General features: G+C 46.5%; 1 protein-coding gene across 8 annotated transcripts in view; it reads right to left on the reverse strand.

Moving 5' to 3' along the window:
- The window catches only part of STIM1 (stromal interaction molecule 1), a 198,358-nt gene extending 173,036 nt beyond the window's left edge, over window positions 1-25,322 (reverse strand). For all 8 annotated transcript variants that reach the window (XM_068989190.1, XM_068989191.1, XM_068989187.1 and 5 more), the window contains exon 1: window positions 24,742-25,322. In XM_068989190.1, the coding sequence (XP_068845291.1) occupies window positions 24,742-24,870 (129 nt within the window). In that variant the 5' untranslated portion in view covers window positions 24,871-25,322. The remainder of the gene's footprint in view (window positions 1-24,741) is intronic.
- Window positions 25,323-26,801: the final 1,479 nt, after the last annotated feature.

The raw sequence follows: 26,801 nt of genomic DNA on the forward strand, positions 1-26,801 counted from the left end.
AGATGTTCAAAATCATTAGTCATTGGGGAAACACAAATCAAAACCATAATGAGATACCATTTCATACCCACTAGGATGATAAAAAAAAACAAACAGAAAACAAATGGTGAGAATGAAGAGAAATTGGACCCCTGTATATTGCTGGTGGGAGTATAAAGTGGTTCAGCCACAAGGGAAAATAGTTTGGCAGTTCCTCAAAAACTTAAACATAGAATTACCATATGACCCAGCAATTCTACTCCAAGTATATACCCAAAAGAATTGAAAATAGGTACTCAAACAAGTACGTGTACACACATGTTCTTAGCAGCACTACTTACAAAAGTCAAAAGGTGGAAATAGCCCAAATGTCTAGCAACAGATGAGGTACTGCCCCAAAATAATGTTTGGGGTATGTATATAATAATGTGGTATGTATATACCACAAATTGTGGTATTTACATACAATGGAATATTAGCTACCCATAGAAAGGGATGAAGCACTGCTTCATTCTGCATGCTACAACATGGATGAACTTCCAAAATATTACACTACAGTAAAAGAAGCCAAACACAAAATGTCAGAAATATGACTTCATTTATACAAAATGTCCAGAAGAGGGATAAATCCATAGAGACAGAACACAGATTGGTGGCTGCAAGGGGAGGGGAGAGGGAGGAACGGGAGCAACTACTTCATGGGTATGGGTTTCCTGCAGGGTTATGAACGTGGTTTGGAACCGGATAGACACAGTGGTTATAAAACACTGTGAATGTACTAAATACCACTGAATTGTGTATGCAAACGGTTAATTTTATGTTATGTGAATTTCACCTCAATTTTAAGAAAAAGATGAATGGCTCATGGCATCATATTCTAAAAGGAAAAACTCAGAAACAACTGTTTCTATATCCAACTGCTCCTTCCTGCCCTTCCAGGAAGCTTGCCCTCCATCCTACAGCCATCCAAACCTGCCATTTTAGCAATGAGTTATGTTCCCTTGTTCTCATTTTCTAGTCATTCCGTGTGTCAACCCATCCAAAGTCCCCAGTGAGAAAGCAGATCTTCCCGATCCAGGAATCAAACCAGGGTCTCCTGCATTGCAGGCGGATTCTTTACCAACTGAGCTATCAGGGAAGCCAAGAGAAAGCAGACTTCCTTATAAATAAGGTCCATGTGTACCTACTCTGTTTCTCCTACAGTACAAATCAGGCAGGGGTGGAGCAGGGCAAGGGGCTGAATGACCTCTCTTGAAGCAGCAGTTTGGAGTTGTGCTATCTCTGAGAAAGGAGCTAGAAGCTAGGTGGCCAGGGAGACCAAAGACATAGGCATCACACAACAATATGAATTTGGTTTCTTTCCTTTGGGGTAGGGACAGGAGATCAAGAAGAATAGAGAAGTATTTAACAAACAATTTTGGAACAAAATCTAATTTCAGAAATAACAAAAATCTCTTGATAACAAGTGGGTTCTCAACTTTTCCAAAGCAACCATTCTAATACCAAAGTCTTTCAGAAAAGCAATAAAGATTTAACTCCCAAAGTCCAACCCTGAAGCCATCCGCTAGCTAACCACAAGCTGTTTTTATTGCCCTCAGGAGGCACTGGAGTCTTTGGGCTCAGCATTCAAGCTCAGCCCTGTCAGCCAAAACGCTACAGCGTAGCAGGCATATCATCATCACTGAAGCCTGGAACTCAAGCCATGAGGAGTAACCTGCAAGAGTCATGGGCACATCTTCCCCAGGCTCCTCATGCTTTATATTTATAGTTATATTGACAATAAAAGCCACCAACAAATACTTCTTTTCTTAAGGGCCAATATGTGGCCTTTAATTACATTCTCACAACAGCCCTAAGGCTCATACAAAGCTTCCCTCGAGGCTCAGATGGTAAAAGCATCTGCTTGCAATGCGGGAGACCTGGGTTCAATCCCTGCCTGGGTTGGAAAGATCCCCTGGAGAAGAAAATGGCAACCCACTCCAGTACTCATGCCTGGGAAATCCCATGGACAGAGGAGCCTCATAGGCTACAGTACATGGGGTCGCAAAGAGTCAGACACGACTAAGTGACTTCACTTTCAAGGCTCATACAGATGAATGTTTTGCCTGGGTCACAAGGCTAATAAACAATGGCAAAGCCAGATTTTAAACTCTGGTTTGCATGCTTCCAAAGTTCATGCCATTGCAAGACACAAAACTGGCCGGCATCACATATCCCACCCCAACTATTTCCTGGTTGTCCGTGAGAAAATGCTCTGGCCACTCAAAATAAATAAATGCTTTTCAGTTTAACATTAATCCTAGTAGCTCTGGGACAGAATCTCTCTTAGGCAGTAGCAACCCAGAGTACTGACACTAGCAAGAAGTACCTGAGATTGCTATCGAGCCCACTCCACCATTCCCCAGGTCGCCAATCAAGCCTTCTAAAAACCTAAACAAAGATACTCTTCCTTGGATGGCCCTTGAAGGTAGAAGGAGAAATGCCAGGGAGAAACATGGAAGGTACAAAACACCAAGCCAGAAATCAGCAGACCAAAGACTTAGACTCAGTTCTGCCCCTAGTTAGTTATGTGACCTTTGGAAGTCATCTGCCTTCTTTGCATTTGTTTTTTCTGCTATAATCTAGAAATAACAAATTCCTTTCATCAAATTTCACAGGTTTTCTATTGATATGACAATGAAAAAAAAAGTCTTAAATAAGAAAGTGCTTTGAAAAATGTGAAGCACCAATTAATCTGAGGGGTCATTATAATATCATTATCATAAGCTAGCTGGAGAGAAGATTAATGTCCATGAAACAATTAGAAGGTGAAACAGTATAGTTAATTAGGCACCAAATGATATGGCACAGACTTAGAAGATTATAGTTTGGATAGGGCTAGTCTCTGGGATTAGTCAGAGAAAAGAACAGACAGGATTGAAGAGGGCTGGAGAACAAACGGTGGCAGCAAAAATCAAGAGCCAGGGAAAGAGGGGTGAAGAAGCGAGAGAGCAACAGAGGTGGTTCAGACGCTGTGTGCTGGGAGGTCAGGGCGGCCACAATGGGCAGGGAAGGTAAGGCCAGACTGGAGAGAAGACAGTCAGGCCAAGATGCTGGGGCAGGATGTAGTCAGCAACCGGGGGCAATGGGGGACAGCAGAGCTGGATTTCATGGCAAACATTTACTGAGTGCTAATAATAAGATCTGGAGAAGGAATTGGCAACCCACTCCAGTATTCTTGCCTGAAGAATCCCATGGACAGAGGAGCCTGGTGGGCTACAGTCCACATGGTCGGAAAGAGTCGGACACGACTGAGCGACTTAACTAACTAATAAGATCAGTTAATAATATGATAGGCACATCATAGATTATAAGGATGCAGAGATGGAATAAGACATGAACCTTGCTCTCGTGACTCTGTATATGAATCCTACTCTTCTAGCTGCAGTGACATGGATATCAAAGAACAAGCTTTATAATCACAGAACTCTTGGTGGTAGGGAGGGGTTGTTTTGTTTTTTTCAGTCACGCCGCTTATGGGATCTTAGTTCCCTGATCAAGGACTGAACAAGGGCCCTTGACAACTAGAGCACAGAGTCCTAACCAATGGACCACCAGGGGATTCTCCATAATCATAGAATTTTGGATTCAAGTCCCTGTACCACTATTGCTAGATGAGTGATCTTCATCAAGTAACCAAAGTTCTCTAATTCCCAGTTTCCTCATTTGTAACGCAGAAGTAATAATAATCTTTTATAGGCTGGTGGTGAGTGCTAAATATAAAGTACTTAAAAAAAGAAACTTGGTATGTGGCATCTTAACATACAACAAATGGTAACTATTACCATTATCATTCACCAGCTCTGTGACCCTGGGAAAGCTGCTGAAATTCTAGGGACTTCACCTGTAAACTTTACCAGGTTGTTGTAAAAATTAAAGGAAATAATTGTTCTAAAGCACCTAGCATAAAGCAATAGCTCAGCAAAGTTCCTCTTCTTCCCTCCACCTCCTTCCTCAAGTCCACATGTGAGATCTCCCTTGTGGCAATGCTCAGGTCCCCAGAGAGGGTACTGAGGACACAGCCAGAGCACCTGCAAACTCTTTTCTAGAAGGCAGGTCCACTTAGCCCCCAAACTAGCCTTAACTTACCCAGTGCCTGACTACCCCTGTCCGGAAACATGTTCTTCACCCACTTCTTGCCAAGTGGCTTCAAGTCAGTTGTCTGATGGCCAGACAATTCCTCCCTGCTTACTCATCTCCAAGAAATTAAACCAGAAGAGAAAGCTCTGAAGTCTAAATGTTGATAAAAGAAAAGGACAGTGATATGTCCAGTGTCACAGGCTAAAAGGGAGAGGTGCTGACCACCCTTGCTGAAGGGCAAATAGACCCCACTGGTCTTGTGCACGTATGACAAGGGCAGGGAAACCTGCAGCAGCGTCCAACAGTTCCAGGAATGTCTCAGAACAAGGCCCTCAGCCTACCGGAGTCACTCAGGCATAAGGGAAAATTAGGTTTTTACTAGCAAAGGTCAACTCGTAAATACCTGATTAACTCATGCAAACACACTCTGCTCCAAGTTCTGTGAGAATTTATAACTGATCCGGAACAGAAGTCAAGCCGAGGGCACCTTTCAAAGGCTATAACTAACAATAACTGAGGGGAGGGGGGGTGGGGGGGTGGGTATGGGGGTGTGTGTGTGGGGGGGTGTGTGTGTGGGTGGGTGGGTGGGCGGGTGGGTGGCTGGAGGGGGGTGAGCCTAATCCAAATCAGGTGAGTCCAGACTCTCCAGGGTAAACTACTCTTTCTGGAAATAGCCTCTGCACAAACCAGAAGTGCAAACGTTACCTTGCCTTGAAAGACAAGAGCCAGCCCTCCCACCAAGACCATGGGAAACACAGAAGCAAAGCATATTCATTCCAACACTCCTGCTCAATCCCAATGACTTCCATTTGTGGGGAAATAACACCAAAAACTCTAATTTCACACATTAGAAAGACATGGTCAGGTCAAACCTGTGAGGTCATTAGTCAGGTTCCCCGAGCAGATCTGCTTTATCCTCGCTGCTTTCATTATACTTTGCAAACCAGGAAGGGAAATCAAAAGGAACTACCTTCCACTGAGCACTTACTAGGATTTGTACAAAAGTTTTAAAACTTTTACTTAAAAAAAAAGAAAATCCCCCCAAAAATCCTCTATGAGAGCTAATCCTAGTCCCATTTTATAAATGAGGAAACTCAGCATCAGAGAAATTAAGCAATTTGCTCAGGGAAGGGGCTGGTGAAGGGCACAGCCCACATATGAATCCAGTCTGTCTGATTCCAAAATTCAGCCTTTCTTTCCACAAATATTTATTGAGAGCCTACTATGTGCCAACCACTACTCTTGAGTAAAAACATAGCAGGGTATAAAACAGACAAAAACTCCTGTTTTTATGGTGCTTTCATTGCTAAGCCAAGAATCCTCTGTATTTAGCATACCAGACATTTAATAGGGACATGTCTGTATTTCTTTCTCCTCCACCAGGCAGGACTCAACAGACACAGAATGAAGGGATGAACATGGCCGTTTCCCTCACCTCACAGGAATTCCTCTTAGGTGCTGCCCAAACAGCATTCAATGCCTTATTCATCAACTCAGCACCCTTCTTCCCGCCTATGTCACAGGTTTAAGCCATGTGCTGTGCTTAGTCACTCAGTCATGTCCAACTCTTTGAGACCCCAGCGACTGTAGCCCACCAGGCTCCTCTGTCCATGGGGATTCTCCACACAAGAAAACTGGAGTGGGTTGCCATGCCCTCCTCCGGGGTATCTTCCCGACTCAGGGATCGAACCCAGGTCTCTCGCATTGCAGGCAGATTCCTTCTGGTAGCAAATTGGCTCCAGTCACCCACTGAGGACACGTCTTCCCAGGTGGCGCTAATGGTAAAGAATCTGCCCCCAGTGCAAGAGACATAAGAGAAGCAAGTTCCATGCCTGGGTCGGGAAGATTCCCCTGGAGGAGGGAATGACAACCCACTCCAGTATTCTCGCCCGGAGAATCCCATGGACAGAGGAGCCTGGTGGGCTACAGTCCATAGGGTTGCAAAGAATCAGACACGACTGAAATGACTAAGCACGCACCCAGGCACCCACTGAGTATGACTACAACAGTACTTGAGAGTTTATAAAACACTTTACAAACACTGTCTTATTTAATCCTCATAAAATTAAACAAGGTAGGTACTGCTTTCATTTAACATGGAAACAGATACGCAGCAAGTATTGACTAGTTACTTGTGTGCTTAGACACAAATGAGTAGCGGAACTAACCCTAATCCTGGAACAGCTCTCTCTAGTCCCAGAATGCATTCTTCTCCCCTTGGCCTAAGGACATCTCATATCTATTCTTAATACTGGAGCCATAAAATGGTGTCATGTCACTATGTACATCATTCTGTTTGATTATGCTATTTCAGATTTCCCATTGTATCTAAACAGAACAAAGAACTCCGTGTTTCAGCCTATTTATTTTGGAATTCATTTTGATTATCATTAATATTTTATTACTTTTTCCTGTTAAAGCTGTTTATACTTTGTTATGTTCTAATTTGCCATTTATTCCTGAAAGAACAAACGTTTGATGTTACATATACGCTACATGCACAGAAAAAGGCACAAAAGTACTTTTATAATGTGTTTCAAGTCAAGAGAAAGATAATTCAACTTATAAAAATGCCTTCACAGGCTTGCCTTCTTTAAGAAAGTCTTTATCCTATGAAATGAGGCAGACCAGTAGGCCAAGGCTGCAGAAACCGTAAGACCCAAATACAGGGTTAATAACTTAGCCTGCTCTTTGCAAAACAAACCCAAGTATCCGCAGTCAGCAGGAATATTCCAGCAACCACAGCCAGGCCAAGGGCTCTGTCACACCACTGTACTCCAGGGAGCACTGCTCTAACTCTTATTAACCGCAGGGAGACTATAAGAAAGAAACTGCAAAGCCAGATACCAAGGAAAGGGACCTGAGGTAAGAGATGCCTGCTCCTTGGGAACCCAAAAAGCATCTTGGCTAGAAGGCCCTACTGTCTCCAGAATAACAGCACACTGGGGCAAACCAAGAAGAGAGAGACCTGACTTTATGTGGGAATGAGCCAAGACTATGCCCAAGCCTCCCCTTTACCAGTCTGTCAGAATGACTGAAATTCCAACACTACAACTTCCTTTGGGTTTTTGGTGAACACATCCTGAGTACCATACCTTGCAGGAGTGGGAGCAGTCAAGTGAGAGAAGTATATCCATGCCTCACTGGGTATCAGCCAGAATAGAGTGAAGGGCAGAGTACTCTGGAAAGAAAATAATTCTGGCTGTAGGAATTGGATAAGACTTTCCAGAGGCAAGAAATTCGCTCAGTTTAGAAAGACAGGAGGGACCTCCCTGGTAGTCTAGTGGTTAAGAATCTGCCTTGCAATGCTGGGGACATGGGTTTGATCCCTGGTTGGGAAACTGAGATCCTACAGCCACGGAGCAACTAAGCCTGCCCACCACAACTAAGCCCCTGCGCCACAAGGAAAGATCCCACGTGACACAATGAAGCTCCATCACAGCCTAATTAATTAATTAATTAATTTTTAAAAAGAAAGGATATGAAATTGTTTGTGCTGCCTTAGGAAGGTAACTAGAGGCTTTGAGAGAGACATGGGTTTGAATTCTGCTTCAGCTGCTTACAAGCTGTAATGACAACCAAACAAATTATTTTCCATTTATGAACATTTTCTCATCTATAAAATGGGCATTATGAAAAGATATGGCCATATCTCAAGAGACAGCTGTGTGAAACACCAGCCCTGACCTGGCACATGGCAGGACTTATCCATATCCCTTTTTCTGGTTAGAACAGGAATGCACGACAGGGAAGACTACCCCAGTGCAATGGGAATTACTTGTCAGCTAACAGAGCAAAGCCCGCTGGGACCTAACAGAACAGACAGTTGACCTGAAAGAGCAATATGGAAGTCTGGAGAGTAGCAAATCCAGGCATACCTGGATCCAGGTCTCAGCCTATATCTCTCTCCACCATGAAATGTGTGGTAGCCCATTCTGGACAAATATTATTACATCATCATACCTTTCATTAGATGAAGACATGGAAACCCACTCCTCAGCTCCCCAGGAACGACAACCCCATGCTAACTTTTGGTACTCTAGGAGGCCGGAGCAGGACCTAGTGCAAGGAAAGTATTGAGTCCAGCTGCCAACATTTTAATTAGTCCAACCTGAAAAGTCTATAACCACAGGAGATTAAAAGGAGCCCCCAGGGAAAGCCTCTGACCTTCACTCAGTTCAGCCAATTAGATCTGCTCAAGTGCCCTAATTTTTATCACTGAATTCCTGGAGGAATCAGGCCTCACCTAGCTCTGACTTCTGGCTGAAAGTACAGGCACAAGCTCAGCTCAGGAAGAGAAGCCAGGTTGGGCTGTAAGAGAGGCAGCAGCGTCAAATATGCCTGAGGCCCTGACACCTTTCTTGCATTAGTAAACTAAGAACTGCCCTCTTGAAGGCTCTATCCTCCACCCCAGATTCTCACTCAAGGGTACCCTCAATCCAGTAACGCTTGTATTTTAAAGGGGGATTCTCCAAAATGAAAATGACTTAAAGCTCACAAGAATCAAGCTGCATGGTACACAGGGGGCAAATGTAAAAACTGAGGCACAGAGGGATAAAGAGTCTTGTTCAAGTTAATGACAAGATGTTATACTCAAAAACCAATAGACGTCACTTCCCCTAAGGCTCAGCCCTCTGCCTTACAACTGTACCAGGTGTGGCCATACCCTACAACTGTACCAGGTGTGGCCATACTTTTCTGATCGTCATTAAGAATTAAAAAGCAAGGTTATAAGGAAAAGCAAGAACCTAGGAGACATAAGGTAGTAAAAAGAGGGGAAAAACCAGAGAACTGTATACAAGATCAGATAATTCAGAAGAGGAAAACTAATAATAATAAATTACTCACATTTGTATAAGACACTTGTCACATTATCTCATAAAATCTACATGCATTGACCTTGTGAGATCCCTTCTGTTACTCCCCCAAATACCAGGCATGGGAAAACTGAGGCCCAGAAAGATCAACAGTATCACAGCCCAAGCAAATTCCTAGTCTAGTGTTCTTTTTTAGTAAACTAGATTTTTCATAAAGAAAGTCATGAAGATTCAAGAGGACTAATCTAGAAAGAGGGGAGAAAATGAAAAAAAGGTTCAAGAAAAACAGTGGGGAAAAAATGCTTTAAGACAGAAGCTACAAAACAGTAAATAGGTATTTTATTAATCAGAAAACCTTGAGAGGGTGTGTGACAAAACATCAGACAAGATGGCCAGTTTCAGGCCTGCTCCTATGACAATGAGTGGACACAACCACAGACCAGACCTGCTACTTGACGACAGCCGAGCAGCCTCCTCCCCATCTCAAGAGGACTCAGGAACATGTATGCTAACCAAAAAGATGACCACCAGAGGACTCCAGGCACTAGCTTTGACCAACAGCTGCACCCGGGCACCTCTGTCCCAAGCCAGGGCCACTGCTGCTGCTGCTGCTGCTTACTGTAGTCTAACAGGAGTTTCCCCTCAAAACATAGCCTAAATTCAGCTAGCACTCTGCCCCTACAGACCTTGAAGGTTGGTAGAAGCTGAAGGCTGGTAGAAGAGCCTGGGGGAAAGGGATAATAATCACCTTTTCTCAAGCCAAGAACACCTGGAAGGGTATAAAGCACTTAATGTTCCTTCTGCAACTTCATTTCACACTAGAAAATTAGAGATGTGTGACTGTGGAAAACTTAGCATGTTCCCAGATCTGAAAGCCCCAAAGGAAGGTAAGTTAGTTGCCTAGGAAGCCTAAAATGAAAGACCTTCCACAAAAAACTGCAAGTTTAAAGTCTTCTCTTACTGGGCCGAAATACTCACTATACATATGGCTCCAAACCAAGTCAAAATCCTAGAATAACACCCTCACACAGCCCTTGAGGGTTTTACAAAGTGCCTTATCTTCCATTGTCTCTATGACGTAGGGATTAATACTCTCTTTACTGCAAATTTGGAAACTAAGGCTCAGAGAAAAAGCAACCTGGTCAAGGTCTCACAAAAGGAAAATAGCAAAGCCTGGAGCTAAACCCAGGTTTTCTTATCTGCAAGAGTCTCTGATTTTCCTGCAGTAAAGGCCCAGCTTTGTTAGGAAGCTTAACGGGTAAAAGCAAGAGATCTGGATTCTCACACTTGGAATCCACCAAGTAGTTCCTGTGTGACTTTAGACAAACCCCTTGACCTCTGGGCATCAGAAAACTCATTCAAAAATGGAGTGAAGTAAAACAAGCACAAAGAGAAGAGAATTCTTTGGTTCCTAGAGAACAGTGAAGTGTGGCCATTGCCTATCACTTCAGATGAAGTCAACCAGCCCCCTAGTCATCACACCCTAGCACTGGCCCTCCTTCAGACTGCCATTTTCTATTACTGGCACCACCAGGACCTCACTGCTGCTGCTGCTGCTAAGTCGCTTCAGTCATGTCCGACTCTGCACGACCCCATACGGCAGCCCACCAGGCTCCCCCGTCCCTGGGATTCTCCAGGCAAGAACACTGATGTGAGTTGCCATTTCTTCTCCAATGCATGAAAGTGAAAAGTAAAAATGAAGTCGCTCACTCGTGTCCAATTCTTAGCGACCCCATGGACAGCAGCCCACCAGGCTCCTCCATCCATGGGATTTTCCAGGAAAGAGTACTGGAGTGGGGTGCCATCGCCTTCTCCCCACACTCAAAAAATGGTTTTGACTCTTTTCTTCCCTCCCTACACTTAAACTCTAAGTCCTATTGAGTGTGCCTCCACAATGCAGACCCTGATCCCTGCTCTTGAACAACTGCAAAGTCTCCTGTGCAGACTTCCTGCCTCCAACCTCATCCCATCAATGCCTTGTGTGTAGTCCATGAGATTAATCTTCCTAAAGCAAAACTCATGTCATGTCTTTCCCCTACTCAACACCTGCAAGGACTACTTAATGCCTACAAAGTCAATCTGAACTCTTCAGCCTGACATTGAGGTTCTCCATTATCATTCCTGTCTTTTTTTTTTTTTTTTTTTGCCTTATTTTATAGTACTCTCCATCATAAGTGCTACTCTCCAGCCAACCTGGACTAGCTAATGTCCAAAGGCTCTTCACTTTGTCCCACTCCATGCCTTTATTCATGACACTTCCTCTGGGTGGAATGCTTCCCAGCCAGAGGAAACCTTCAATTTCTGCCTGGAGTACCTGAAGACCCACCACTTCCTCCTCCATACAGCTGACCTCTCCAGGTGGAAGTGATCCCATTTTCCAATAAGACCATAGGACACTGAACCGAGATTGCCTTACATGATAAGCTATAAAATGGGAGACCCATTGTGAGGATTAAACAAAATCATGTATGTGAAAGTATTTAACCCAGTCCTGGTATAGAGTATGTGCTCAATAAAGAGGAGCTCTTATTAGGATAAAGAAAAACAATGGTACACATCTAACTTCCCTATTATACTCAATCCTTTTCCCAGGCAGGGTACAACACACATGTTAAACATTAACTGAAGAGGTGAAGAACGCTATATATATATATATATATACACACAGACCCTATCCCAAAGCTTATATCCACAACAGCTCAGCCACAATGCTACTTTTGGAGGCTAGAGACTGAATGCATAGCACTCTGTAGTTATACTCTTCATCGATGTGAGGCTCCCATGCAGAATGTATAAGTGCATACACTTTCTCACTCCCTCTCCCATCTCCTACAAATTCTAATCCCAGTTTATTCCAGAATACATAGGTGACAGAACAAACTAATGTCGCTAATGGTCTGACAAGCTGTATACTTTTTAATCCAAATGCACATCTCTACTAAAATTCATACAGGTGTCTCCTTCCCTCCTACAGTTATTAAACAAAAACAGAAACAGCACTGGCCTTTGGGTCAGATAAACCTAAAATTCAAATCCTGGCTTAGTCATCTTGGGAAAATTACTTAAATTCTCAGTTTCCCCATCTACACAATGAGAAAAATGCCCACCTTTAAGGGCTGTTGCACAGATGTAAAGTATCTACCACAGTGCCTACTGCAGGTGCTCAATAAATGGTAGCTATCATCGCCATTCTTATCATTGAAGTTATTTGAGTTGTCTTAATTACACACATCTCTTTAGTGATATGCAATATGAGCGCCAGCGAACTTTGCCCTTGTCAGCAAAGGTTTCTTGAAATAAGACCTGAAGTCTGAGTACCCAGGTACACACACGGACACAAGCTGCTTTCTAACTTGTGTATGTGTTATACCTGAAGTGCACCCAGCTCCCCTGGTCCCTGCGTTCTAGACACTGGCTCTGGGAACTTGGAAAACACTAGCACGTTTGTTTTAACATACACAGTGGTGATGAGAGTTCTGAGAGCTTCGTGAGAGCCCTGAGATAACCCAGAGAGGCCAATCAGGAGCAGAGCTACTGAATCTCACTGGAGAAAATCAGAGGCATATGGGATTTGGAAGCCTGCCTGCCTGCCTGCCTCAGGCCTGCCAGCCAGTGAGATTTCTGGTCACTACCTCGGCCAGAACTCAATACAAGGCAGCCAGGAGCTCCGTAAACGTGGCTCATGGAGAAAGGGACAGGTTCGTCTGGGTTGGACCATGCTGACACCACAGCTGGCTCTCTTAGGCCTTCTCTCCTTTACCAACTCTCCCTAGAGGCCCCTCCCCAGTGTCTTGAAGGAAAGCTGGTGTGATGTCTGCTCAGCTGGAGTTCTCTGAGGCCCAGGGTGTTCTCAGAATCAGGGACAACATTTAAAACACCAGTGATCTTCACCGGACTATCCTACCTCCCTACTGCACAACAAGCCCAGTATGAAAGAAGGTTCCCTTCTCCATCCCACAGGACAGGCTAAGGAGAGTAGTTCTGTTTATTCGGCCGCCTCATGCTTGCTCTGTGGTAAACCCACAGGGTCCATGGAACCGATGACAGAGAGCAGCAGGGCCCAAGGAAGCCCTGCCCCAGTTCTCATATCAGGCCTCCAGGAGCTCAGCCCTGCTCCACCCCTACGACAGCCACTGTCTCAGGGCAGCCAGTGCCGCGGCAAATAGAAACCGCCAGCGAAAGTCAAGGGCAGACCCACCCCCTGAGTTGTCAGTGTGGCTGATAACTATCTCCAAGTGCAGCTTCAGTAGGTATTCAATAAATAGGGATGAAGTACCAGGCAGTATAAAAACACTGAATGACTACAGAACTTCTCAGAAAGCTCCCATGTGAACTCTACCCCTTACCTCAAAGCACTCTTGTCAAAGTTTTTCCTAGGAACTGATATCAATTTACTTGGCACTCTCCCTCTATGACTATTCGGTCCCAAGATCAACTCATTATTATTCATCCATTTATTCAACAGATATCTACTGGGCACATACCCTCTGATCCATGCTATGATAGATACTAAGGATGGGTGCTATGGTTAAAAAAAAACAGACATGGCTCTTACCCTCAAGAGAGAAAAATATGCAAAAAACAAACAAACAAAAAAGGCTTTAAAAGCTATACAACCACTTCATACAAATTTTAATCCCATTTTCAAGGGAGGAGACTGAAGTTTGGGTTGTGATGTCAGTAAGGACTCAAGTCATGCCCAGTGCTCTTGATTCCACATCAGGCTATCTCTTGTTTTAAGTGGCATAAGCAGGGTGAGAAGTGCACAGAGTGTTGTAGACAGCAAGTGCTACTGGAGTCCAGAGATGAGAGGGAACTTGTGACTAGCATTAATGTCAGGGAACACTTCACAGGGGACTGAGAGGTTAGGGAGGAGACGGGAGGACATTCAGGGAGGCAGTAAAATGATATCTGTAAATAAAGGCAAAAGAGAAGCAGGATAAGGTGCGTTCTGCAGATCAGGACAAAGGAAAGAGCCTCGCTAGGCCAAAATGTAAAGGGACAGAGGAAGACGAAGTGGGCAAAGCGGTCTGGGCCCAGAAGGAAAATACCACCCCTAGAGGGATTTTTGGAGAAGGCAATGGCACCCCACTCCAGTACTCTTGCCTGGAAAATCCCATGGACGGTGGAGCCTGGTAGGCTGCAGTCCGTGGGGTCGTGAACAGTCGGACACGACTGAGCAACTTCACTTTCACTTTTCACTTTCTGGCATCGGAGAAGGAATTGGCAACCCACTCCAGTGTTCTTGCCTGGAGAATCCCAGGGACGGGGAGCCTGGTGGGCTGCCGTCTGTGGGGTCGCACAGAGTTGACATGACTGAAGTGCCTTAGCAGCAGCAGGGGGATTTTAGAGCCTGCACCATCTCCAGTCCAAACTCCCCAGCAGAAAGCAAAAGTAGAGTGCTGTTGACTCACTTCAGGTTTTTCCTTGCAGGCCTCTCATTGACATAAATCTGCTGCACTCTGATCAACACGACAGGACCACAGCAATCCCTATTCAAGTCTCACCTGCCTTAGCAAGTTGTGCCAAAAGAGGCATGGCTTTTGACAAATTCTCAGTGCTCAGAAAGCACTCCCTTGGCACTTTTCAGGTGATCACGAGCAACCCCACAGGGCTTTAGATACATTTACCCTGCCTGTGGAGGCCCCAAATCTATATATAATGCAACAAGCTGAGCCAAACAATGGTGACAATCTTAGTACAGCACTCTGACCCACCTCCTTCAGGAAGTCTGCTCTGTACATCCCAACAAACAGCTCTCTCCTTGCTTGGAACTGAGATTGCCAGTGGAATGTAGAATGCAGATATTAGTTACCATATGCCACAGATATTACTGAGCTTCTTTTTCTATGCCTCACATAAAAGCTCCCTAGCCAGGCAGGGAAGCTCCTCAGAAGCAGCGCTGACTTAACATACCCCCAGTTCTGCCCAGTGCAATTTCTGTGAACACTATGCAGTATTGTCAACTGCTTTCTGCTCCTCCTCTATATGGGTCTCAGACCTCCTAACAACCCAAACCAGCTGCATTAGGGTAAAGAGGCTCCACCACAGAGTGGGAACAGCATGTGAATGATAATCAGACAAAATCAGATTACAGACCCAACTGAGACCTTGGGCAAATCTCTTCCTGTCATATGTCAATTGAGGAGTTTAGGAGCAATGGTACTTAAAAGCCCTGCCAACTCTGACATACTAGGATGTGAAGTCCTGGCTCCCAACACCAACAACGCAAAAGGTCAGAGTAAGTTTTCCAGCTGTCATGTGTAACTCCCCAGTTCAATGGCACTAATACGTCTAGCTCTCCAAAGCCAAACTGGGGCAGTGAAAGCTCCAAGGTCAGTGGCTATACAATGAGCTCCAGAACTGAACGTACCAAACAAGGAGTTGGGAGACATGACTAGAACCTGGAATAAAAATCTAGTTTAGAATTGGGTTTAAAACAAGGGAGGAATACAGACAGAAGGGCCATGTCAACTCTACATGTCAAAGCATTGAAGTCATACATGAACCAAACAGACGTACCACCAAAGGGAGTATAGAAAGACTCCACAAGACTCTATGGAGCAGGCAAAGGAAGTCAGAGAAAACTTCAGAGGACTCAGCACCCAGAAGCCACTATTCCCAAGATCATGGCCCTAGAATGATATCACAGGCATCCTCTATGACGGCCCCCAGGGATCCCTACCCTCTTGGTATTCATGCTATTCTATGATCCCTTGGGAGCGGAAGGGACCATTTACGCTTAAGTGAGGGCTTCTTTTAGCAAGGGACTTCCCTGGTGGCTCAGGTAAAGTGTCTGCCTACAATGTGGGAGACCTGGGTTCGATCCCTGGGTTGGGAAGATCCTCTGGAGAAGGAAATGGCAACCCACTCCAGTACTCTTGCCTGGAAAATCCTGTGGACGGAAGAGCCTGGTAGGCTACAATCCATGGGGTCACAAAGAGTCCAACATGACTGACTAAACTTTCACTTTCACCTTGAGTTCATGCTAGACTTACTGACTTGCTTCTAACATACAGGATATGGCAGAAGTTGTAGCACATCAATTGCAAGATTAGGTGATGAAAAGACTACAGCTTCCACAGTGGGCACTCCCTCTTACATCACTTGTCCTAGGGAAAGCTAACTATCACGTCATGAGGCAGCCCAGTGCCAAGGCCCATGTGGCAAGGGCCCAAGGCCTACCAACAACATAAATAAGCTGGAAAGCAAATACTCGCCCCCCAGTGAGCCTTGAGCCTTCAGCCCTCTCCCAACAACTTGACCACAGCCTCATGAGAGACCTTGAGCCAGAGGCACCCAGCTAAGCAGCACCCAGATTCCCAACCCACAGAAACTGAATATAATAAATGTTGACTATTTTAAGCCTCTACATTTGGGGATAATTTGTTATGCATCAACACAGGTAGGGACTAGGCCAATCTCAGCCATTTCAAGTCTGCAGGTGGGGCTAGGGAAGTGGTTACAGCCAGTAAAAGGAAGGGGGTATAGGCCGGAAATAAACTGAAATACTAGCACCCAGACATTATCAACAGCATTCCTGTGGCCCAGAGTAAGCCTTGAGTAAATGGTCTAATTTGCTCACACCCAGAGTCCATGTAAGTCTAGAGGGTACACCTGAAGTAAAATACGAACTGCAGCAGGTTCAGAGAAATAACTTTCATTAGAAAGGTGCCACCAAAAGGAGCTGAAGCTCCAAAACTCTGGCCACCTAATGCAAAGAGCCGACTCATTGGAAAAGACCCTGATGCTGGGAAAGACTAAAAGCAAAAGAAGAAGGGGGCAGCAGAGGATGGGATGGTTAGATAGCATCAATGCGCATGAATCTGAGCCAACTCTGGGAGATACTGAAGGACAGGGAAGCCTGAAGTGCTGCAGTCCATGGAGTCACAAAGAGTCGGATACGACTTAAGCGACTGAACAACAACCATAAAACACTCAGGTTCTGACTAAGGCTTTTCAGGATCATAAACCTGAGGTGCTGCTGCTGTTGCTGCTAAGTCACTTCAGTCGTGTCCAACTCTGTGTGACCCCATAGATGGCAGCCCACCAGGCTCCCCCGTCCCTGGGATTTTCCAGGCAAGAGTACTGGAGGGGGTTGCCATTGCCTTCTCCAAACCTGAGGTGAGAGAACCCAACTATCCCTAATTGTGCAGTACTTTAGAGCTTATAAAGCCCTTTCATCACATGTTATCTCAATTGATCCTCACTACAAATCTATTCCTTAAGGTTTTTGCCCTTTCTACAAATGAAAAAACTAAGGCTGAGACAGGTGAAGTGACTTACCTTCTACAAGCCCCACAGAGCTGGAATTCTGAAGCTCCCCTAGATCCAGATATTTATGTCTGTTAACTATGGCCGATTTAGATCCTCTGACAACCAAAGTTAATCATCTCATCTAGGCTTCTACCCAGGCCCACCCACTCAATTCCCAACTTTCTCCTCCCCATTACACATAAGCCTCTCTGGAATTAGACAGTTTCCAGCTACTTTTAACTGCATTCTCTTGGTAAGGGCTGCAACAATAAAAGTCTGGTTTCTTTAAAATCCTAGACAAACTTCTTCCAAGTGAAGTGAGGCTATCGCACTCAAACTGATCTGAATGACTTCTTTAACAAAAGCAAAAAATGAGAAATTCTTTTTGTTCATTTGTTTTGCCTCATCGCACAGCTTGAGGGATCTTAGCTCCCCAACCAGAGATCAGAACTAGGGACTGAACCCAGACCCCGCCAGTGAAAGTGCCGAGTCCTAACCACTGAACCATCAGGGAATTCCCAAACAGTGAGAAATCCTAAAGCAGTGAACTTTCTAAAGAAGTAAAGTTTATTTCTTCGACTTTATCTAACCCTTTCAAAGGAAAATTTTTTTCAATTTCTAAGCAACTGCCTAGTAACCTATGGGAGAAACAGAACCAGACAATAAATCCCCTCCAATTCAGTTTTACAACCTCTACAATATGTAAAGTTTACCACATGCCTAGCCTTTCGCTAGCAGAGAAGGCAATGGCACCCCACTCCAGTACTCTTACCTGGAAAATCTCATGGATGGAGGAGCCTGGTGGGCTGCAGTCCACGCGGTCGCTAAGAGTTGGACACAACTGAATCGACTTAGCAGTAGCAGCAGCAGCCTTTTGCTAGAAGTTTTTTGTACTAACCCTTGAGGAGTTTATATCAAGGAGGCCGGGCACATACACAGAACACTCCAACAGGGCAGCATGATTGATAAGATTATAGACTCTACCATCCTCCAAAGCAGCACTTTGTGGTAGGTGACTAGACTGTTCAAACCCCTTTGTTAACACAGCTATGGCCAGACCAGGGCTTCCCTGGTGGCTCAGATGATAAAGAATCTGCCTGCAATGCAAGAGACCTGGGTTCGATCTCCTGGAGGAGGGCATGGCAACCCACTCTAGAATTCTTGCCTGGAGAATCCCCATGGATAGAGGAGCCTGACAGGCAATAGTCCATGGGGTCACAAAGAGTCAAACACGACTGAGCGACTAAGCACAGCATGGCCAGATCATTGAGGTTAAGCTCTGCAAGCCAGACTGGTTAAGGGTACACTGACAGATATAGTGTTTTGATAAAAACAACAAGGGCTGGATACACCGATCCCCAGAGTTAGGGTTCTGAGCCTGCCAGTTTTTAGCTATGTGACCAACACCACAATTTTCTCAGCTATAAATCCTTCACCTTTAAAATAGGCTTAATGGGAATTCCCTGGTGGTCCAGTGGTAGGACTCCATGCTTCCACTGTAGGGAGCATGGGTTCAATTCCTGGTCAGGGAACTAAGATCCTGCCTTCTGTGCGGTGCAGCCAAAAAAAAAAAAAAAAAAAAACACCAGGCATAATAATAAAAACAGCTCTACCTACTTAAAAGTTAAGCATAACATAAAACAATACATTGAAAACGGAAAACAGATCTGAGCTTCGATGAAAATACTGAGTGCTCTGGGTGAGCAACACCTCCAAGATTGAGGAAAAGCCCAGAATGGGTACCAAGATATATGAAAAGCTTTGAAAGGAAGAGAGAAAGTGCAATCCATTCAAACAGGCCCTGATTCCAGCTTTTCTAATGAATTTTAATAGAGGTTTTAGGTTGGACCCAATAAAAACAGAGATAGACAAAGTACAACCCCTCCTCCCCTTCTTCCACAAAGAGCTTATACTTGCAAAAGAGCAAACATCTGTACAATGTGCCATGTGTTACATTAGAACTTTATATGTAGTATCCAGGGGTAATAAAGCAAGCTCTGTATTATTATTAGTTGACTTCTTAAACTGTGTTGTAGCACATGGGTATTCAATGCATTATTCTTTATATTTAGTTGTATATCTTCATAGATTGTAATTTTTTTTTTAATTAGCAGTAACAAAAAAAAGAAAGCTCTGTTGGAGACCCAGTTTGGTATCGTTCTCTCTCCCAAAAAGTGTGACAGCCAGAGCTACAGGGTCTCCTGGAGAATCATTCCTCACAAAGGGTAGTATACTACATGGGTAGTATGCCCATGCAGTCACTCAGGACTGTATCTCAAAGCCACACAGCAGGAAATGAAGGGCCCCTTGGGGCTCAAAGCCAAGTCCTTTGGAGATCTAGAAAACCCTCCCTGTAAGACCTCATCCCCTCCTTGTCAGAGTACAGGAGTTCTTAGCATGAAGGCTCCACATTCCTAAGGGGCCCGTGAGAAGAATTCAGGAGGGCTTGTGAATTTGAATGGGAAAGAAATTATATCTTATTTTCAGTATTATCTTACTGAAAGTTAGCATTTCCTTCAATTATATATTAAAACCAACCACAATATTATTAGCACCACCTACGATTTTGTCACCAACAGAAATTACAGACATTCCCATGCCACATTACATTGGTGAAGACATCTCCAAATATTATACACGATCATCATTACTTCAAAATTATAGTAGTTATCAGACCTGCCACAGATCACACATGACTGCAATCTTCCTGTCTACTGGCCTCCACGTGAGGTAGTTGGCCGACTATGAAGCAACTCTGCCCAGTTATTGTTCAGCCTCCAAAGAGACCCCGTGGGCTCACACTGGTGCTCCAGACCTTTACAATACCTCCTTTCCTCCAGCAATCCCCAAGTCAGGCTACTCCCCACCAGGTTCTCTTTTGCCTCTGCCCAACCCCTCCTTCCCGGAGAAGGCAATGGCAACCCACTCCAGTACTCTTGCCTGGAAAATCCCATGGATGGAGGAGCCTGGAAGGCTGCAGTCCATGGGGTCGCGAAGTCGGGCATGACTGCACAACTTCACTTTCACTTTTCACTTTCATGCATTGGAGAAGGAAGTGGCAACCCACTCCAGTATTCTTGCCTGGAGAATCCCAGAGACGGGGGAGCCTGGTGGGCTGCCATCTATGGGGTCGCACAGATTCGGACACGACTGAAGTGACTTAGCAGCAGCAGCAGCAGCAACCCCTCCTTCCAGGAAGCCCTCCCCAGCCACCTTAGCCTAGCTCAGCCCACGCAGAGCCCTTTTAATCCTTAGCCTATACTGTCTTCCCTGCTTGCTTCATTAAATTTGTGCATTATGCTGTATTTAATATTCTCTAAATATATATCCCCACCCCCACTCCCAAACTGGATTTCTTTGTAGCCCTAGGTTCCTTCCAATTGGACTTGTGGTTTGAATAACTGATTAAGCCTGGGTCCCTGACTCAAAGTTCTTTGTCTAGTTCTACTAATAACCCACTGTGGAATTTCTGTGTGATGCACCTCTGGACATCAGTTTCCTCACATGTAAAAAATAAGTTGAACTAACTGATGTTTCCACCTCTAAACTTTTGAGTTAAGCAATCACTTTTTATCTCCCCAAGATCTGAGAAAAATTATGGAGGAAACTGAGAAGCCTCCCCCAGCTCTCTCAGGCAGGGTTAGTCACTTGCTCCTCTGGGCTTCCCACAGCCTTCTGTATGTATATATCATACCTCTACTATAGCCTTTATCACAAAGTTTTGAAAGAGTGTATAACCCAGTGGCTGAGGTGGAGGTGGGGAGAAGAGTCAGACTGCCAGGGTTCAAATTCTGGCTCTATTCCCTACTATCTGCACCACCTTGGACAAGTTACTTGACCTCTTTATGATTTCATTTCCTTACTTATAAAACAGAGATAATACCAAGCACACAGAATGGTTTTAAGAATTAAAAGAAATAAAATGCTTGGAATAGTGCCTGCCACACAGTAAGCACTAAAAAATGTCAGTTGCTATGACTGTTGATGTTAGTGATGTTATTAATGTCTTACCAGGCACTAGGTTCCTACTTTAGCTAGCTCTTTCCTCTTCTCATTCTCTGCCACAGCACTCCATGTTTTCTTCCATAGTACCTACCACTACATACTACATTTATTTATTGATTTATTTTCTACCTCCCCACTAGACTGTAAACTCCATGAGGCCAGAGAACATGTCCGTTTTGTTCATCCCAACACCAGAACGTCCCTGGTGGTCCAGTGGCTAAGACTCCCAATGCAAGGGACCGGGGTTCCACTCCTGGTCAGGGAACTAGATCCTCCATGCCACAACTAAAGAGTTTGCATACTGCAACTAAGAGCTCGAATACAGCACCTAAAGATGGCACATGCCCCAACAAAGATCAAAGATCCCGCCGCATGCCACAACTAGGACCTGGCGCAGTCAGATAAATAAATAAGCAAACAAACAAATATTTAAACAAATAAACTCCCAACACCAAACACAGAGCCTGGCCCAGAGCAGACACTCAAATATTTGCTGAATAAAGAGCACATGAACTGGCACTGTCCAATGTTTGCTAAATAAATTAACCTAGTTAAGGATGACTGTCAAAGCTGAGGTGTGGGTGCAGATGATGTCCTAGCTGTCCTAGGATTAGAGTGACCCTCTGCCCATCCCCCAGTATTAGTCTCAGCCAAGCCCCACCCACCTGCTCTTGGCCCCACTCCAGTTCCGGGAGCTACCCTCAGCTAAAATTAGCATAGCCACCAAGATGGGCAGGCCATTTATAGCCTTGGAGGCAGCAGCAGCTAGCTGGGTGGGCAGGCAGGACTCTGGCCTCCCACTCCATTAGCAGTTGGTTGAGAAGCCAACCTGCACTCCGTAGACTGCCTAGATGCCTTTCCTCCAAGGCCCTGTTCTAGCTCTGCTGAGTCAAACCACAGTTCCTGAGTAGAGGCCCTCAACCAACACTGGCAGTCACAACCCCAGACTCAGGTAGGACCCCTCACACACATTCTGCAGGAAACATTTTGAGTTTCTAGAGACAACGGGTCCAGAGACTAAGGGAGGTTCTAAGCATCAATTTCAGGCCAGTTTCACAAGTGCCAGCCCCAGAGCAGCACCACCATCAAGCACAGATCTTTACTGAAAAAGTAATTTAGCACAGCTGGGTATACAGGCACCAAATGGGAATGGCCTCTCTACAGTTCAGTAAGTTCTAGCAGAGCACTACCTTCCCTAGAGAGCCAGACCTTTATGATAGGCATCTACATCCAACAATACAAAAAATGCAATTTTCTGGCCCCTGCAGAAGACCCTCCAGAGGAGAAAAATACAGCCTTTTTATTGGTTTTCATTAGGGCCCACTAACTCACCAGGAGGAAACTAACATTGTCTTGCCCTTGCTTAGTGCTCCTTTAACAGGGCAGGGCCTACGAAGTTGGAAGAAGGCTAGGTCTTAAGAATTAGAAAACTGAGCATAGGACCCAGTTTCTTCAACAATAAAAACGGGGATAATACCACCTGCCCCACATTCTAATTGAGCATTTGCAAGACTTGTGGGGAAAAATAGCTGTGTGTTTGTAACATACAAACTTTAGAAAACATACAAATTGACTAGATATGTTGAAGATGACTTAGAAAAGTGGCTGTTGTAAGGCTAAGTAAAACTCCTGTGTTCTGAGGATACAGAGGGAATCGAAAAGCTATGTAAAAAGCTCCTCACCAAATCCAGTCCATAAGCCCAGACCACCTCTCTGCAAAAATGAGTTCCTATCTGAGTCAGAGACAAAGTCCCAGACAGGCGCAAAGGGACAACCTACCAGAACAACAGTGCTGGGGCCTCCAGTTTACCACAAACCATAGCCATTCCCAGCACCTGGGTCTCTAAGATTTCCTGCCTGGGATTCAACATTATTGTGACAACAGAAAGTAACTTCTGAACTGAGAGGAAAAAAAAAGAGAGAGAGAGAGAAGCTTTAGTATAATCAACATAACCAGGCCTCTAAAATACATTGTGTGGAGGGCTGTCTCCGTAAGCTTCATTCAGGGGGTGGTTATGAGAGATGAGGAATGCCTCTTACCTATGGCATACACAAACACACAAATCTTCCTGATAGCTAGCTAGTGCCTAAATTCAAAACTTCATCCCTTTTAGCACGTGTTTAAAATACACAAATCGTTCCTTGCTGACCAAAAAAAAAATATATATATATATATATTCATTTTACATCAGGCAGTCATATTTTAGGGTGAAAAAGGAACATATTATTAGTTACAAACAGGGATGTCACTGGGACAGCAGAAATGCTCCTCAAGTCTTCTTCACAGTTTGACCTACATCGGCCTACTAGTTTTCCCCTTCATAGCCCAATGAGAACCAAGCTTTCAGTTAGTTTCAGGGGCCAAGGAGACAATGTGTGGAGAAACAGGATTAATATGCAAGGAGGTCCTATCTTCAAAGCTACATCCTAGGTGCCATACTTATACATAAGGCAACTTCTGGCCTCACTTGTAAGTCAACCCTTGAGGTACCTATAATCACACCCAGCCCAGTTAAGGAACTTAAAGGGGGATTACCTAAGAAAGGGTCTACCACCAAAGTCAGCCCCAGAATCCATCCATGAAACTTCCTGGCCACCATGACACTTCCTTTTCCTCTTTGTATCAATGGGTGTTCACTCAGGCGACCCCTCCCTTGAGCTTGCCCACCAGTAGGAAGAACCCAGCTATAAATTCTCCTTACTCTGCAGCCCACTGCTTTGGGCAGATCCCAGTGACAGGGGAGAGACATGAGGGTAAAAAACTGGATTCCTTCTAAGCTTTGTGTAAAACAACTGAATTTTAAAGGTGCTTTTTTTTTTTCTCTGCAACAGAGCACCAGGGCTCCTACTTTTTTGACAAGGCTCTATGAGTACACAGGAAAAAGCAGGAGAGATCAAAAATATCGTAGAACTCCTACCATCATCAGTCAGAGGAAACAGAGTAAGTCAACAAGTGGTCCCAGGAATTATATCATGCCTATGTCAAGAAAAGTCCATTTAACTCCCTAGTGGTAAATAGCATTCCATCTAAGGAACTGCTTTGATATTTCAGATGGGCACAGCTAGGAGACAGCAGATTACCTAAGGGCAGGGAGGAAATAGGGTTCCCATGCTCACTGGAATAGCAAGGCACACCTCAACACTAACTTACAGAGTAATAAAGCTGGCTCAGTCCTGACTTTCCCTGCCCAGTCCAAGTAGCCTCAACCTCCCCTGTGCTGCCAAGTGCTGAAACTGGCCAAGAGCAATAGACTTATCATCTGCCCAGGCCATTATTCCAGGCAAGTAATCCTGAGACAGGGTCTTGACTTGCTGATCTGAAAGGCCAAGGTGTGCCAGAAGCAAACAGCCTTTCTCTGCCAACAAAAGACATCCTGAGGAGGGATGAAGAAAGTTGTTCAAGAGACAAAGACATCAGCAGTAGCTCCTGAACGGAAAGAACTCCCTGGACTCCTAAGAACTGGCAGTGCCATGAGTGGGTCCTCCATCAGTCACAAGTGTAGAAACCGACTGTTCAAACTTCCCCACTTGGGCAACTCAGTTCTTGCCCGTGGCAAGGCCTTACCTGCTGCAGTGGACTCCTCAGAATTGGCCCCCGAGCCGGTCGCCTTCTCGCTGTGGCTTTGGCTGAGGCTCTGGCCGTGATGCAGGAGGAGCCCCCAAACGAGCCACAGGGCAAGACGAGCGCACACATCCATGACTCCAGGTCTCAGTCAACATGCGCCTGATGGAGACACCTCAGGGTCTCAGAGGCAAAGTTGGGAGCCCGGTCTTGGAACCCCAGGCAAGATGCCCTCGAGGTGCCGCAGCTGTCCAGCCACCCGCGAGTCTGCCTCCTCCGACAGCCAAAGGTCAAGTGCTCCAAGTTTGGGAGCGGGAGGAAGGCCGGCGTCTCCGGCCCAACTGTGGGTCCGCTGGAGCTGCGACGGCCTGAGTGCCCTGTCAGCTCGAGCCGCTTCCGGAGAGTTTGGACAAGGTGGCCGCGGAGCCGCTGTCCGCTCCGCAGCCGGCTACACCCCTTGGGGAGGGGGTGAGCGGGCGGGACCTCTCGCGGGCACCGGAGTGGGGGAGGGAGAGAAAGGAGGAGAAGGGGGCACCTGGCTTCGCCCCGCCGGGGATCCTCGAGCAGCGCAGGTTCGGGGAGGGCGTGCGACTCCGAGGCCCCCGCGGGCGCGGGCGGCTCGGGGATCCCAGGCCTCCAAGGCCGAGGTCAGCGATCCCGCCCAGTCCCGTGCCCCGGCCGGCGGTGCCCAGGTTCAGCAGGCGGACGCGCACGGGCCAGGCCCGGGATAGAGGCTCGCGGGCGTGCGGGCGGGAGGCGCGGGGCGGGCCCGGGGCGGGCGGGGGCGTGCTCTCCCGCAGGCCCGCCCAGCGCCGCCCGGCCCCCAGCGAAGCCCGGGCCCGCCCCAGCGCTGGGTTTATCCCGGAATAACCTGTTGTAGGCAGCCACCCGGCGCCCGCAGACCCCGGAGGGCTCCCCCGGTCCGCGCTAGTCTCCGCTAGGATCCCTCTCCCCAGCCAAGGGTCGGGTCCCAAGCTTTCCTTTCGCCCACTAGTCTCTCCCGTGCTAACCGCCCGCAAACAGACGGGCTGGCGGGCGCTGACACGCAAGTCGCTCAGGTAACCCAGGCCTGCGGCGGCGGCGGCGATGATGACAGTGGCCCGGATCTCCGGGCCTCGGTGCCGACCCACTCGCCTCAGCTCTAGAGCCGGGCAGGGCAGAGGGCCTGGACACTACAACTGCCGCCCGGTACTGCCCGAGGAGACAACGACCCGGCCCGGTTCAGCGTGGGTCGCGTTCCCAGCCCCCTACTCCCGGCCGGCATCCCAGGCTCCGCCCCTCTCGCCGCGCCCCGCAGCCAATCGGCTCCCGCCTCTCTGCAGCTTAGGAACCCGCGCGCTTAGTCACCCCTGTGCAGCGGCCCCTGGCGGGCAAAGCTAGGTTCTGCGGCCGGGATCGGAGCTCCTTGGGAGGCCCTGCCCCTTTGCAGAGAGCTGGGGAATTAGAGCGAGGACCCGCCCCGGGGGAGGCCCATTGGGGCCTGCTAGTGTTTTCAGAAGAAATGATGCCAGAAAACAAAGCGAAGCGTCCAAACCAGTATAGGTAAAATGGCCCCACACATTCCTAAGTGGCCAAAGGGCCCCATATCTGCCTTCCTGACCTTCCCCCCCAACTTACCCCCCCCAATCCAAGCTAAGTAGGATGCCCTCCCTTAACTCTCTCAGCCCGTTTTCCTACCCGTCCCCCAACCCCCTCCCCTCTGAGGTTTCTGCGGGTAGGGCCTGTGTAGGTTCCTCCCTGCATCTCACTCTCCCAGCTCTGTGTGTGGCTTGAGGGTGTTAGCGACTTGAGAACGAGTGCCCCTATAAAGAGGGAGAAGCGTCTGGGCCTCCCTCAACAGAGCCTGCACTTCCTGTTCTCTTCTCAAGTGTGCTGTCAGCAGATCTTCACTGAAACCTGCTCTGTGCCCTGCCCTGTCCTTGGCACCGGCGGCAGGAGAAGGGATTAGGCCCCGGCCCTCCCCTGACAGTGCTAAGCCAGCTACCTGTTCTGAGCAAGCCCTCTGAAGATCGGGAACACGGATTTGCCCAACAGCTGCCGGGCTTAAGAGTTAGGCTGTTAAT

The sequence above is a fragment of the Capricornis sumatraensis genome, chromosome 16, assembly GCF_032405125.1.
Source record: "Capricornis sumatraensis isolate serow.1 chromosome 16, serow.2, whole genome shotgun sequence".
Lineage (NCBI taxonomy): Eukaryota > Metazoa > Chordata > Mammalia > Artiodactyla > Bovidae > Capricornis > Capricornis sumatraensis.